This window comes from Lemur catta, chromosome 1 (genome assembly GCF_020740605.2).
Source record: "Lemur catta isolate mLemCat1 chromosome 1, mLemCat1.pri, whole genome shotgun sequence".
NCBI lineage: Eukaryota > Metazoa > Chordata > Mammalia > Primates > Lemuridae > Lemur > Lemur catta.
This window is the reverse complement of record NC_059128.1, coordinates 174,576,492-174,590,105: the sequence shown is the minus strand read 5'-3', so window position 1 is coordinate 174,590,105 and position 13,614 is coordinate 174,576,492. Positions and strand designations below refer to the sequence as shown.

The following is a 13,614-nucleotide window of genomic DNA, read 5'->3' as shown; positions in this document are numbered from 1 at the left end:
CCGCAGTCCGCCGCGCCGCCGCCGCCGCCACTGCCGCAGCGCGGGCGGCCGCGCGCCGGTAGGCGGGAGCTTGGCGAGGGGGCCGCCGAGCCCCGCGCGCTCCGCGCTCCTGCCAGTCGCCGCGCTGCCTATTAATTGATTATTTTATTTATTTATTTTTTTAGGAGCGGCTGCTCGGAGGCGCAGGTCTTCTCCTGAACCTGTAAAGACGCCCCTGGCGCGGGCACAAAGGCTCCGACGGCGGCCAGCGGGGTCTGCCTAGCGCCCGGGAGCAGGCGCCAGAGGTCGCCTGCGCGCACCCCAGCCGAGCCCCGGGCACCATGCCGCGGCGCCTGCAGCCTCGGGGCTCGGGCACAAAGGGCCCTCCCGCCACGGCTCCGGCAGCTTCGGTGGCTGCCCGGCACTCCCACCCCGCCACCTCTGGGGAACCCCCAGCGTCGGCCAAGCCGCTGCTGCGCTGGGACGAGGTGCCTGACGACTTCGTGGAGTGCTTCATCCTGTCGGGCTACCGGCGTCTGCCGTGCACGGCCCAGGAGTGCCTAGCCTCGGTGCTGAAGCCTACCAATGAGACGCTCAACTTCTGGACGCACTTCATCCCGCTGCTGCTGTTCCTGAGCAAGTTCTGCCGTCTGTTTTTCCTGAGCGGTGGCGACGTGCCCTTCCACCACCCGTGGCTGCTGCCGCTGTGGTGCTATGCGTCGGGAGTGCTGCTGACCTTCGCCATGAGCTGCACGGCGCACGTGTTCAGCTGCCTGTCGCTGCGCCTGCGTGCCGTCTTCTTCTACCTGGACTACGCGTCCATCAGCTACTATGGCTTCGGCAGCACCGTGGCCTACTACTACTACCTGCTGCCTGGCCTGAGCTTACTGGATGCCAGGGTTATGACCCCATACGTGCAGCAGCGCCTGGGCTGGCACGTGGACTGCACGCACCTCATCGCTGCCTACCGCGCTCTCGTGCTTCCCGTCGCCTTCGTGCTGGCGGTGGCCTGCACCGTGGCCTGCTGCAAGAGCCGCACCGACTGGTGCACCTACCCGTTCGCGCTGCGCACCTTCGTCTTTGTCATGCCGCTCAGCATGGCCTGCCCCATTATGCTCGAGAGCTGGCTCTTCGACTTGCGTGGTGAGAACCCCACGCTCTTCGTGCACTTCTACCGCCGCTACTTCTGGCTGGTGGTGGCCGCCTTCTTCAACGTGAGCAAGATCCCTGAGCGCATCCAGCCAGGCCTCTTTGACATCATCGGCCACAGCCACCAGCTCTTCCACATCTTCACCTTCCTCAGCATCTACGACCAGGTGTACTACGTGGAGGAGGGCCTGCGCCAGTTCCTCCAGGCTCCGCCTGCTGCACCCACCTTCTCAGGCACCGTGGGCTACATGCTGCTGCTAGTGGTCTGCCTGGGGCTGGTCATCAGGAAATTCCTAAACAGCGCCGAAATCTGCAGTAAAAAGTGAGCCTCCAACTTGGAGGAGGCCACTGGTTTGCCCACCTGTATGTTTGGAGTGTCTGTTGCTATTGTTGGTTTGTTTTCAAGTTTTGTTATGTTTCCTTCTTTGCTCGAGGAGGGTGCTGCAAAACCATAGGGGAAATGCCCGCTGCTACAAAGGGCTCCCAGTCCATCTGGGGCTTTGGAAGGCGGAGAAGGTGAGGTGGGGGGGTCGAGCAGGAAGGACATGGTCACTGATTCTTGCTCCTGGAAAAAAATTCAGATGGTGTCTGTGACATCCAGGGATTTTTCAGAGGCAGCAAATAATATCTCAAAACCCCAAAGAGTTGGCTTTTCCAATCATCTGTGCCAGTGGTAATAAGGAGTAGCCTTTGTGAGGTCAGGTATGCAGTAAAGAGGGTAAATAGGCAAAATCCCTGGGTACTTCCATTTCAGTCTGAGGAATGCTTGGATTTGTCAAAAGAATGGAGCTTTGTAGGAAATAGGCACCCAGACACAAACCCAGGGCTTAACCTGCTAGAAAATGCATGGAATGTGAACACAAGTTAATTATTTCAAAATGTTTCTCAGATGTTATTTAAATAGTAATATATACAATGATTTTTCATAATTTATCAAAGCCTGTGATATGCACTGAATTTTCTTTGTCATATAGTTTTGAATTTTGCAGCCTTCTGCATTGCATACACTTGAACTGGACATCAGGGCAAGCTGCTTGAGCATTCTCAACTACTTTTTTAAACAGTGTTTTCTGAAGGCCTGTGTGTGTCATGATACAACTGTGAATTATTCTACCTTAGGGGACTCTGATTAAACTATTGGAGCTCAAGTGGTTTGTATAGATCCCAGATTCTTGTTTATTTTAATGTATTCCATGGAACCCATCCTATTTTTTTTTGTTTGTTTGTTTTGTTTTTAATCTTATTCTTTACTTATTTAAATTGCCACTGGAATAAATGTGCCTTTTGAAGCAATTCCCAAATGACTGGTCCTCAAACATAGTGTCTTGCATGGGGAGAGCAGTAACAATAAGCTTGTCTTACTTTACTTCAAATCAAGGTTTAACGTTCCACCCAGAAGGGAAGGAAGATGGTGTTGGTTTTAAGTTTTTGGTAGGACCAGAAGCAGCTTACAGGGGCTTGCAGAGCATTTGGCTTCTCTACAAGGAGCAGGAGCCAACCCACTAATGTGGATGTGGTTCTTAATGCAGCCATGGGGGAAGGAGAGAGGACACTATTCTAAACTGATGCCATCAGTCCTTGCTTAAAATTAAAAACATAATATTCAGGAATAAATGAGGGAGTTTTATTATGAAAATCAGGAGCATATTATTGAACTGTAACTGAAAACGTTGAGGTAAATAAAATTACACTTGCCCAGTTAAACAGTGAAGTCTCATTTGGATCCAGACTATTGAAATGATTGGCAGTCACTCTAAATCCTTGAAACATTCATGAACATGCCCCTGAGATCCTTTCTAACAACCAGATTGGCCAGTGTTGTTTAGGTATTTCTTATAAATGTAATTGAGATGGCCACTCTAGATTAACACAGACCACGGAGGTGGTTTATTTAAATACTTAACCACACTTAACTGGGAAGTTGATTTGGTTAAGAACCAAATAAGTCATTGAATTAGAAGTCTTGACTTCATGGAATAATTTAGATCAAGCACATAAGGTAGATGAACACTTACCTCAGCACTGGTAAGCTGGCATTCCTGAAAAGATTGCTGTTTTTGCTTATGCTTTTAATCACTTCTGTATTTGTAAACAGAGAAGCTTAGCACAACTCCCCAGAGGAACTAGTATTCTTGTATGTGTGTATCCTTGTGTGTGTTAATTTTCACACAGAAGTGAAATTTATATATGTCTATATTTAATTTAGAACCTCTTATTGGGATTGTAAATACACTTAGCACAGTTGCTGAGTGTCAGTGTCCTTTGTGAAATGCAGGGAGATTCCTGTTCGGTTACAGAGGCTGATAATTTGTGCTTACCACAGATGTTATTCTTTAGCTGTAACTTAATTCAGCACATGTATTCAAGGACAACTGTGGAAATCAGGATATTTCCACATGCAAATTTACTTGCATGTCATTGCTATCTCTTCTAGAGCCCCAAAGAATGTTGAATTGGAAGCTAGAAAAACAGGTTGAAGGGTATTTTGTAGCTTCCTTTTAAATAGGAACTCCCTTTCAGAAGGAACTTGCAAGAGGAAGACTTCTAAAGAGGATTGATGAGTTTAAGAACATGAACTAAACCCCAAATTTGTCATTTTAAGTTTTTGTTGTAGGTCATCCAGGTCCACAAACAGAATTCTCTTCTTGCCTTGTGTCATTGACCTTAAGCAGAGGCCACTTAAGGATAAAATTATGCCCATATCATTTTCAAGTGATTATGATGCATGAGCCCAGTGAGATGACACACTTTTCCCTGTGAAGATTTTAGCACCCAGTGTGTCCCAGAGAGAATGAGGTCTCACTTTCCTTCTCCTTTGCCTTTTCCCTTCTCCACTTCCCCTTTCCCGTTCCATCTTAGATTGTATATACTGCATATAACATTGATAAGAGGACATTCTAGTTGAAAACAGTGGTTTGGCTTTCCTTCATGTTTGCAAATAGATACCCTATACACTACTTGAAACCAGGGTTGATTTATTAAACTGTATAGGCTATTCGATAAATTATATCATATTTCTGTCAAGATAAATCATGATATTTTAGAAGCAAATGTTTACTTACAGTCTCCCCATTTGCATAGAATTATCCAGGTTTATTACATATTTCAGGGGTGATGTGGCAATCAGAATAAAATATCTTCATAAATATTTTCACACTTTCCATTTTGCCACATCATTAAAATTCAGTTTTTCTTTGTTGTATTCAGCTGTTTGAAATGTAGGACAAATTATATATAAGAATTCACTCCATTATCTCTATACAACCTATTTTGGCAGTAGAATTTTGAAGCATATTATGTAATACATTTCATTTTTCCTTGTTAGTCATGATCTGGATGACATCTCAAGGAGCAGCACCATACAGTGGTGCCTGGGAAACGAGGGTGTTTGACTTCAGTGCCTGTCACCCTGTGGGTTGGTCTCTGGGGCTGACTCAGACTGACTTAGTTGGCTAAAGTGATTCCTTTCTTCCCTGCCCTCTTGCAGCTCAGGTGAAGAGGATGACCTTCCCAGACAGAGGAAGTGAGTTCTTCAGTCATGTCATGACTGGCTTGTAAAAATAAATGTGATCTTTTCCACTGGCCATACACTTTCTATAAATAGCCCAGGGAGAAACTATGGGGCTACAGAGCTGGTCAGAGTGGCCTTCCCATGTTTCCATTCATAAATCCTGCCTGGAAGTGCTTGCAGTCAAAAAGCCCTTTAGCCTAATTCATTATGCAACTTTGTGGGAATCATTTCTAAGAATGCGAAATTTGGAGCTAGAGGCGATTTTTATAATTTTTTTTTGATGTGGTGCTGAACCTGAGGGCTAACAGCAATAATAAATAGGAACTTTTATGTTCAAATCTCTTCATAACTAGTTAATCTGCACCAAGCTGTAGTAAGAGATAGATATGGTAGGAACTGTCTCCATTTCAAGGTTTTATAGTTGGTCCAAGGTGACAGAATTAAGTTTTCAAACTGGGGACAATTGTGTGCTCAATTATATTTAGTAGTTTGCACAGCAATGATGCCTGGTCAAGCACACAGACATTAACTGGAGATATAAACATATAGATATAGATAATATCTATATATAGGGTACTTTGACTATAAGTTCAAAATAATGCAAAGTAAGATATAGCTGTCTTTGAAATTAGATTATAAAATCTTAAACAAAATGTTACCAGCCACTTAAATGGTTTTTATCATATTGTTCTTCAATTTTTGAAGTTTGCCACTGCTGACTTCACTCTGTCAGTGTCCTTTGAGCTGATGTTCATTCACTCTGGTGTAATCCCTTTAGTGATCATTAAGCGGCAAAGATCCATCCATATTATTACAGCCATTACCCTTTTGTCTTCTGGTGGAACAGAGAAGCACCGGAAAGTCTCTCTGGCAAGGGACCAAACTCTGACCTTGGCCACAAGCAGGATGTCAGAAGCCACTGAGTTTGGGTCTTTCTCCTTTCTGTTAGCATAAGTGCAACGCATAGAATCTTATTTCGGTTAACATGCTAACTTTCCCCACAATCAATTTCTTTCTTTTTTTCCTTTTTTTCTGTCTGCTCCTATGCCTATGGTTAAAAATAACTTGAAAATTTGATGTACAATCCAGGTGAAAGGGTAGTGGGCATATGTAAAGAACTGAAAAATGTATCACTATTAATTAATAAAGACACTAATAACAATAACTATTGGAAGGTTAATAGTGTTCATACCATTATGAAGTGTGGATCATCCAAAGTGCCTAAACTGCAATGTCGTTAAGTCTGAATTTTATAGTGTAATAAAGTAAAAAAATAAACAGACCACATGTATATGAGCTTAAATGCTTAAATCTCCAAAATTAACTAAGATTAACTAATATCCTCTACCCTTTCTCCTCTTTTAAGATCTTTGTGTTATAACTTATGAAATATGTTTTAGAAAAAATAAATCTGGAGGAAATCATTAAAAAGTGTGAGATATAAAAAGGGTAGGAAGAAGCCACGGGAAAGGGAGAGCAAGGAAGATTAGGTTCAAACAGAATGGGACAGCAAGTTCTGCTGCGCACTGTTTGCCTGAGTTTTAAATTCTGTCCTTAGAAAAGCGTATGAATTCCCAGGGTGTTAGTGTTCAAATGGGTTGGCAAAGAATTCTCTTTGTCAGCTCAACCACATCCTAAGCCTTTGACCTGAGCACTAGTGCCCAGGTATATCCTGAGTAGTGCATTTATCCCCTGGATTAATGTCCTTAATTTTTCATAAAATTAGGACATAAGACAAAAAGGCATTAGAGGATAGCACCAGCAAATTATAAATCACCTTTTGAATTCTTTTCTTAAAGGAGTGCTAATATTCCCCGACATATACTCCTGACAAAAAGCGAACAAGCCTAGACAAACTGAAAAAGGAAGCATTCAATGGCTGCACCTGCACACTACTGTATTCCTTTGTGAGAGGCCACATGCCTTCCTATTGAAATTTTGACTTCTTCAGTATTATGAATAATTATTTAATTGTGAGAATGGATGTCAGTTCTTCTTAGTCACTATTCCAAAAAGCTAATACAAATTTCTGTTATTGTTTTTTTTTTAAAGGGACAAATATATTGCATTTGTGGTTTGCAGATTTCTAGAATAGCTCCTTAAAAATCTGTGAGCAAGTTGCAGAGTAAGAATCTGTGACCAAGTTGCAGAATTGGAGCGTTTATTTATAGGTCAGGGGCCAAGAATGCTTATTTAGCTGTTAATTGTGGCAGGATGTGACATTTGAAAGCCCTGAACACAAACCTATATGCAACAATATGCTCACTTATTTACTATTTAACTCAATGGAAAAACAACGTTTTCCTTGAGCTTTTGAAAATGTTCCCCAATGTATTGTGCTTCTAAATGTAATGCACGAGCTTTAATGTTTTTTGTTCTCAAATGATCTCTGGAGGCTATTCCAAACATGGCATTTATCAAGGAAAATTTCTTGAATGTGCAAAATTATTCTTGAATGTGCACAAGTGACAGGCCACCTTTCTCATGCCTTATAACTCCACCCAAAATATGCAATAAGCATGCATGGCCAAGTTGGGGGGGGGTCTTCAAGTGGTTATTTAGCCTTGCTGTCAAGATGGCCCTGCTCCTCACAGTTGACCACAACATTGAGAAAGGACATCATGTAAATAAACCCTTGTTTCTAGGTGAAGTAGAGGGACACAATTTTCTTCTTTTAGTTCCATTTCTAGTTAGAAAGCATAATCTGTTTTTAATATGCTAGATGCAAAAAAGACAATTCATGGAAAAAATTTTTAAAGAGAAATATTTTAATTTTATATTTTAAAAATTTACAATAGCAAGTTGTTTGTAAAAACAGGCCTTACCACATAGATGAGAACCAGTGCTTTTTGGAAAGACTCATCTTTGTCCTGGGAGTTTAATCACCTTGAGCTCTTATCCAAACGATAAAGACCTAGTAGGTCTTTAAAACTGTAAATAATGTATAGTTTAAAGAAGGACAAATATCATTTTTTAAAAGAAAAAGCATAGGTTTTTTTTCTTTTTAGATAGGTTCTAGGTGTGTAACAAGGCTAAATGTAAAAGTCTTTTTAAAATTCTGGTTAGAAACTTTATTAAATTCACTCTCCCAGCATAGCTTTGCCCAGAAGGTCTACTTTTCCATCAGGTTAGTTTTCTTTTCTGGAGGCTATGAAGAAAATTATTCTAACCAAGCAACTGAGTACCAAGGCAACAAAGAGGTGAGGCACACTTCACTTTGATGAGGGCATAACTACAGTGAATAACACAGCCAGTAAAATGTGCAGCCCTGGACACTCTGTCCCTTGTTTCTTCAGAGTGGAAGGAAGAATATAGCCTCATGCCATCACTGCATGGACCAGGAAAAGGCTTTCTGTGTTTCAGGGCTGGGGAAGGATCCTGTGGCTGCTTTCTTTTAAATCTTATAAAGCATGTGGTAGCTCTGAACTCTCTTCATTTTAGCCTTTTCCTAGGCCATGCCTGCCATCTGCCTTATGCGGTTCATCCATTTCTAAACTAAGGATTTGAAGATGATGACTGTCCTCGGATTTGCAAGCATGTACAACCAGCAGGTCCCCTTTTGCAGTAAAGGGCATTGTTTGAAGGGCCACACTTATTTTTTTCCTCAGGTCAGAAGCAGAGGGAGGATTTAACAGTGATCAAACAGAGAACTTCTTGTTCCATTTTTTTTGTTTTGTTTGTTTTTTAAGTTCATTTAATGGTAATAATGGAGGAGGAAGGGAGTAAAGAATAGCATGGGCATAAAAAAAAAAACAGAGAAATTTTTTCCCACTGCTTGTTAAATTAATTCCTTTTAGGCTACCCTGACTCTATTCCTCACCTATGTCCTAAGGAACTGTATTTAGCTAGCTAGAGAAGCATTCTCAGGATGTGTGAACTTCTAGACATGGACTACAATGTGGTTTCAAATCAATAGCATATTCTGACAGGAAAGCATTACTTAATTCTGTATTGCATCGTAAATTAAACAAAATAATCTATTGGAATAGATAACACTTTGGCCAGTTCTGTGCATGTAGCTGAACAAAATCGTGACTCATTTCTGTTGTATAGTTTGCTATAACTTTGGTTTTCTGAGACATTTGTTCCCTACAGTCTTGAATATGAAATTCTGCATAAATAATATAACTATGCATTTTTTTGCTGAAAAACAAATGTGTGAAATAAGAATAAGTTATTTGTAAGTACATTTGTATGCTTCTGTGCATGTTCAGAAGATATCTTTCAGCAAAATATACCTAAATTAGCAGTAAAATATGTGTAACACTAATAAACAGTAAGAAAAAACATCAACCTTTTTATAAAAATCAGCAAGCAGATGATTATAAGTTTGCCCTGGATAAGCACCCTTAGTACATTACTTTTTTATAATATTAGTCAAATGAAAAGGAAAACAGGTGAGTTACTTTGAAACCATATCTTCTAAGAAAATACTTACATAAGCCAGGTTATGAAACTTTTCCTTACACCTTCCTATTTTTCAAAGACATGTGGTCCATGGGCTTCTGTGTGATTCAGCTTGTCCCAGAACCTTGGTGATGTGTGTGATTTTACAGTATCTCTGTCCCAAATAACCCTGGCAAGGGAGATCCAACTTCAGTTCTTATGCTCTTGGTGATTGCTAAGTCATTAAATCATATTTATTCTTGTTTCAGTTAGAGATTTTTGGTTATCAGGAACAGAAAACTTTACTCTCAATTAAGCAAGAGAAGGTTTATAGGAGGAACATCGGGGAGTTCACAGAGTGCACAGAGCTGACAACCATGCCTCAGGATGGGTAGGGAGCAGAGCAGTGCTAGAGGTTCCAGCCAGGAACTCAGCCTCTCCGGGGTGTTGCTACCAAATGAGCCCACATCAAGGCACTGCCATGAGATGAGCCAGCTTCAGCTGTTCTCTTGCCCTGTTGTGTCTGTTCCTAATTCGAATTCCTGGGAAAGAGTACTTGATTGGCCTACCTTAAATCACATGGACTCTTCTGGAGACAAGGCATGGGTGCCTGTGATTTAAGCCCTTTCCAGAACCAAGTGGAGGTCAGAAGTTAGTTCCCCATAAGAAGGAACGATGGGCAGACAAAAACAACAGCTGTCCACTTCATCCAATCCTTTGGCTGTCTGGTACACAGGCATACCACCATGTTTCCCACCCCTGAAGGGTGTGAGGACAAGGATCACAGGAGATTAAGGGTTTGGGCTATGTGTGCTATATAAAGCACTTTTCCAAGCTCAAGTGTCCTACCAATGTGGGGTCCCTGTCAAAGCTCTGGAGTATCTGGTTACAGAAGGAGGGAGGAAAACTGTGCTAACAGCCCAAAACAATAGCAACCACAGCCCAGCCCCTGGCTGGCTAGCACACACCCTCTTTTCCATCTATGCTTTCCTTAATGTAAGGCAACCCTTCCCAAAGACAGCCCAAAGACCTCACTTAGAACTGCAGCCAGCTCTCAGCATCCAGGATCACCATGTGATGTGAATTTCCCTCATTCATTTCAAGATGTGGCTAAATAAGACATTCAGCCACCTCCCAACTCACTGTACAATGGTAGAGAAGAATTGGATTGCTGAGAGGCAAATTCCTACTCGGAAGAGCATACCACTTCTAACAGCATACATGCCACCAATATGTGACAGCCATTACTTCCTGTGGTCTAAGAAGGAAAAGGCCTTCACAAGCTGGTAGTGGAATGAGTTCCTCAGGTTCTGTGTTCTGGGAGGATGTCTGTCTATCTTGCTCCAGAGCCGTTCCCAAGAGGGCCACTCCATTTTGGCTGCCTAGTATCTCTTGGGCCTATGCCAAACATCTGCTTGTTTGCTTTAGGATCCATTTCCCCATCCTTCACCTCACCTGCTCGGTACTGGAGCTGATTCTAGGCTCCCTTGCCCTCTGGCTTTTTGTTAGGTCCTGCCAAGGGGAGAAATGGTGGAACATTGGATTGGAAGAAGGGGGGTCAGAAGGCAGGTATTTTTACCCTTTCCTCCCAATTTTTCCTGTTTTTTTTTCCTTCTGGAATCCTCAGCCCTGATTGCTCCCAGTCACAGTATAGCCCTGAGGGAAGACAAGGTAAGAATAAGACCAGCATTTGGAGTGGAGCCAAACAGAGTAACTCACAAAGGAAGCCTTGATCAATTTGCTCCTGAAGCCTACATACCTTTGGACTCTTCCTTATATGAGCAAATAGATTTCCTTCATTGTATGATTGAGTTTAAGTTGTATTTACTGCTTGTAATCAGAAGTTTTTTTTAACAGATCCATAAAGTTTTCTAGCCTCCCAGCCACGTATAATAGAATTTGCACGGTCCCCATCCCACCTTGACTCAGCCAGTCCCACATTTTAGAATCTACCTAGTAGATATTTGCAATACTTCATTTTTAAGTCCAGGTATTCTGTCTTAGGACTCAATACTGCCCAGTGACCCTGATGTAATGCCTGAACTGCTTTCTCACTTATTCTCCATCGCAGGTGTTTCAAATCTCTGACCCTACCGCTCCCACCCTCTCCTCAAATCTCTGATCCTGCCACTTCCCACCTTTTCAGGAATCACACTCTATCCATTACACATTGTTCTCCTGTATGTTCAACTACTTTCTACTCAATAGGATTCCTCCCACAAGAAATTCAAAAATGTACTACTATTCTCTCCCATCTTCTAAAATAAGAAAGTCGCCCTCTCCCCCGCTGTGTCACACTCTAACAACCACCCCCTCTCTCGCTCTTCTTCACAGCCAGGCTTTTTGAAAGAGTGGTGCACACTGTCTTTGTTTTCCTACCTCCCACTCTCTCCTTCACCCACTGCATTCTGGCTTCATTAAGCTCACTAGAGTGACTCTTATAAGATTTCCAACAACCTCCTTGTTGACTGATAGACATTTCTTAGGTCCTCTTTTCCATTCCTTTCTCCTTGAAACCTTCTTCCCTTGGCCTCTGTGACTCTGTACTGCTCTTTTATAACCTTCTTTACTGACTTACCTTCCCCTATTCATCCCTGATGTCAATTTTCTGACAGCGTGAGCACAGACCATCTACATCAGTATAGTTGAAGGACTCGGTCAGCAGCTTCCTTATTCTGCCGCTTCCTGTCAGCTTTCCTGCTCGAAGCAGAGGCATTATAATTCTTGTTCAGAAAACTCAACTTTGAGTCTACTTCAGTTCTTTCAGTGAGTTTGCAAGCTAACCAATGCCTACTAATAAATCCCCATCAGCACCAATCAGCTTGAGAAGTTTATGTCTATCTGCAATCGTCCCCACATTGATACACCAGGTAAATAGGAAAGAATGGTGATCAAGAATGCCGGAAATGAGAAGCCGTAGCTCTTTATTCCCCAAACCTATCATTGGCAAGTAGTCTGTTGGCCCTCTGACTTTTTTTACCTTTAGTTTTCCTTGGCAAAACAGAGTAGATTCTGCATCAGGCAGCATCTTCAGAGAGTTTGGTTCTATTTTAAAACAAAAAATAAACCTTAGGAAAAGAATTACCTAGGAAATTTTTTCCTTAATGTTTACTTAAAATGGATGAAGGGAGACGTGATACGGATACTTAGAATATATGCCAAGTAAAAGAATCTAAAATAACAAATCCCATAAACAATAAGTGGTATTCCCATGTATCAATGTGGTTTATAAAATGTGCATATAAAGATCCAACCCCTAATAGCCAAAAAGCCATTAAATATAAAGAGTATACAGAATGCTAACACTGGATAAGAATTCTATAAATCTTTGATCTAAAAAATGAACCATGGTCCTCCATCCCAGTGGAGAGTGGCGAGCAGTGAGTCAGGATTTCAGCAGCCGCTTGGTTTCCTTTTTCCCTGGACAAAGGTGCTTATCCCTGTAACACATTCCCCTGCTCTTGCTGGCAGTACCCTGAATTTCCTTTGGGGAAGTATCCCTCCCACTGAGCCGTAGTGGGACTGCTCTCCCAGGCCTTACATGAGCATGTGACTCAAGGTAGGCATGCAAGCCCAGATTTTCTCTCACTTCTGTACTTTCCATGATTTGCCTGCACAAGTCTTCATGCAATTCTCTGAGCGACTCCATAGCCATTCAGTACATTCTGTCTTTTTTTTTTCCTTTTTCCGCCTTAAGTTAGTCAGAAGATTTCCATTTCCTGCGATTAAAGAATATTGACTGTGGACTTTTAGTTTCCAAAATGGTGTGTAAGGAGCTTGGAAGTTGTCACTCCATCCTAACAAGTAAAAAGCAGAACTGACAAATCAACAACTCTTCTTAGATCCATCAGAGAAATGAGGTCAAAGCAATTTGAGGGCAAATTGCTGCCCTCAAAATTGGAGAGACAAACAAGTGGATACAGAGAACCACAATTTACAAGGGCATGAACCAGTATTGAGTTATTTTTACCCAGTACCTCATGTCTATTAAATAGCTTCCACCAAAAAATTACAAGGCTTACCAAGAGGCAAAAAACATAGTTTGAAGAGACAGAGCAAGTATCAGAACAGACCCAGATATGGCAGGAATGTTAGAACTATCAGACTTGGCATTCAAAACAATTATGCTAAGGGTTCTAATGGAAAAAGTAGACAATATGCAAGAACAGAGAGGTAATGCACGGAGAGATGAAAATTCTAAGAAAGAAACATAAATGCTAGAAATAAAGAACATTGTGACAGAAATGAAGAATGCCTTTGGCTCATTAATAGACTGGACACTACTGAGTAAAGAATCAGTGAGCCTGAAGATATGTCAATAGGAACTACCAAAACTGAAAAACAAAGAAAAAAAAAGACGTGGGAAAAAAAACCAGAAGGGAATATTTAAGAACTGTAGGACAATTACAAAGCTATAATGTAGGCTCAATGGGAATACAAGGAGACAAAAGGGAGAAAAAAATCAAAAGAATATTAACTAGTACACCACCCACTCAAAATCTGCAGCTTGAAAGGAAAGGAAATCCCATATATAGATATGACATGACTTTTGAATCACTTATAAATAAATTTTCTCTCCTCTCTGTCTC

The 13,614-nt window shown here is 41.8% G+C and overlaps 1 protein-coding gene across 1 annotated transcript; it reads left to right on the top strand.

Annotated features, from left to right (window-relative positions):
• Positions 1 to 249: 249 nt before the first annotated feature.
• Positions 250 to 2,421, top strand: PAQR9 (progestin and adipoQ receptor family member 9). Its single transcript, XM_045539395.1, has one exon. It carries the CDS (start codon positions 321 to 323, stop codon positions 1,452 to 1,454), a length of 1,134 nt encoding a protein of 377 aa, XP_045395351.1. The 5' UTR covers positions 250 to 320; the 3' UTR covers positions 1,455 to 2,421.
• The last annotated feature ends 11,193 nt before the right edge of the window (positions 2,422 to 13,614 follow it).

What these genes read in the sequence shown, in the direction of transcription:
- PAQR9 (XM_045539395.1), top strand. Translation starts at nt 321, where the DNA reads ATGCCGCGGCGCCTGCAGCCTCGGGGCTCGGGCACAAAGGGCCCTCCC.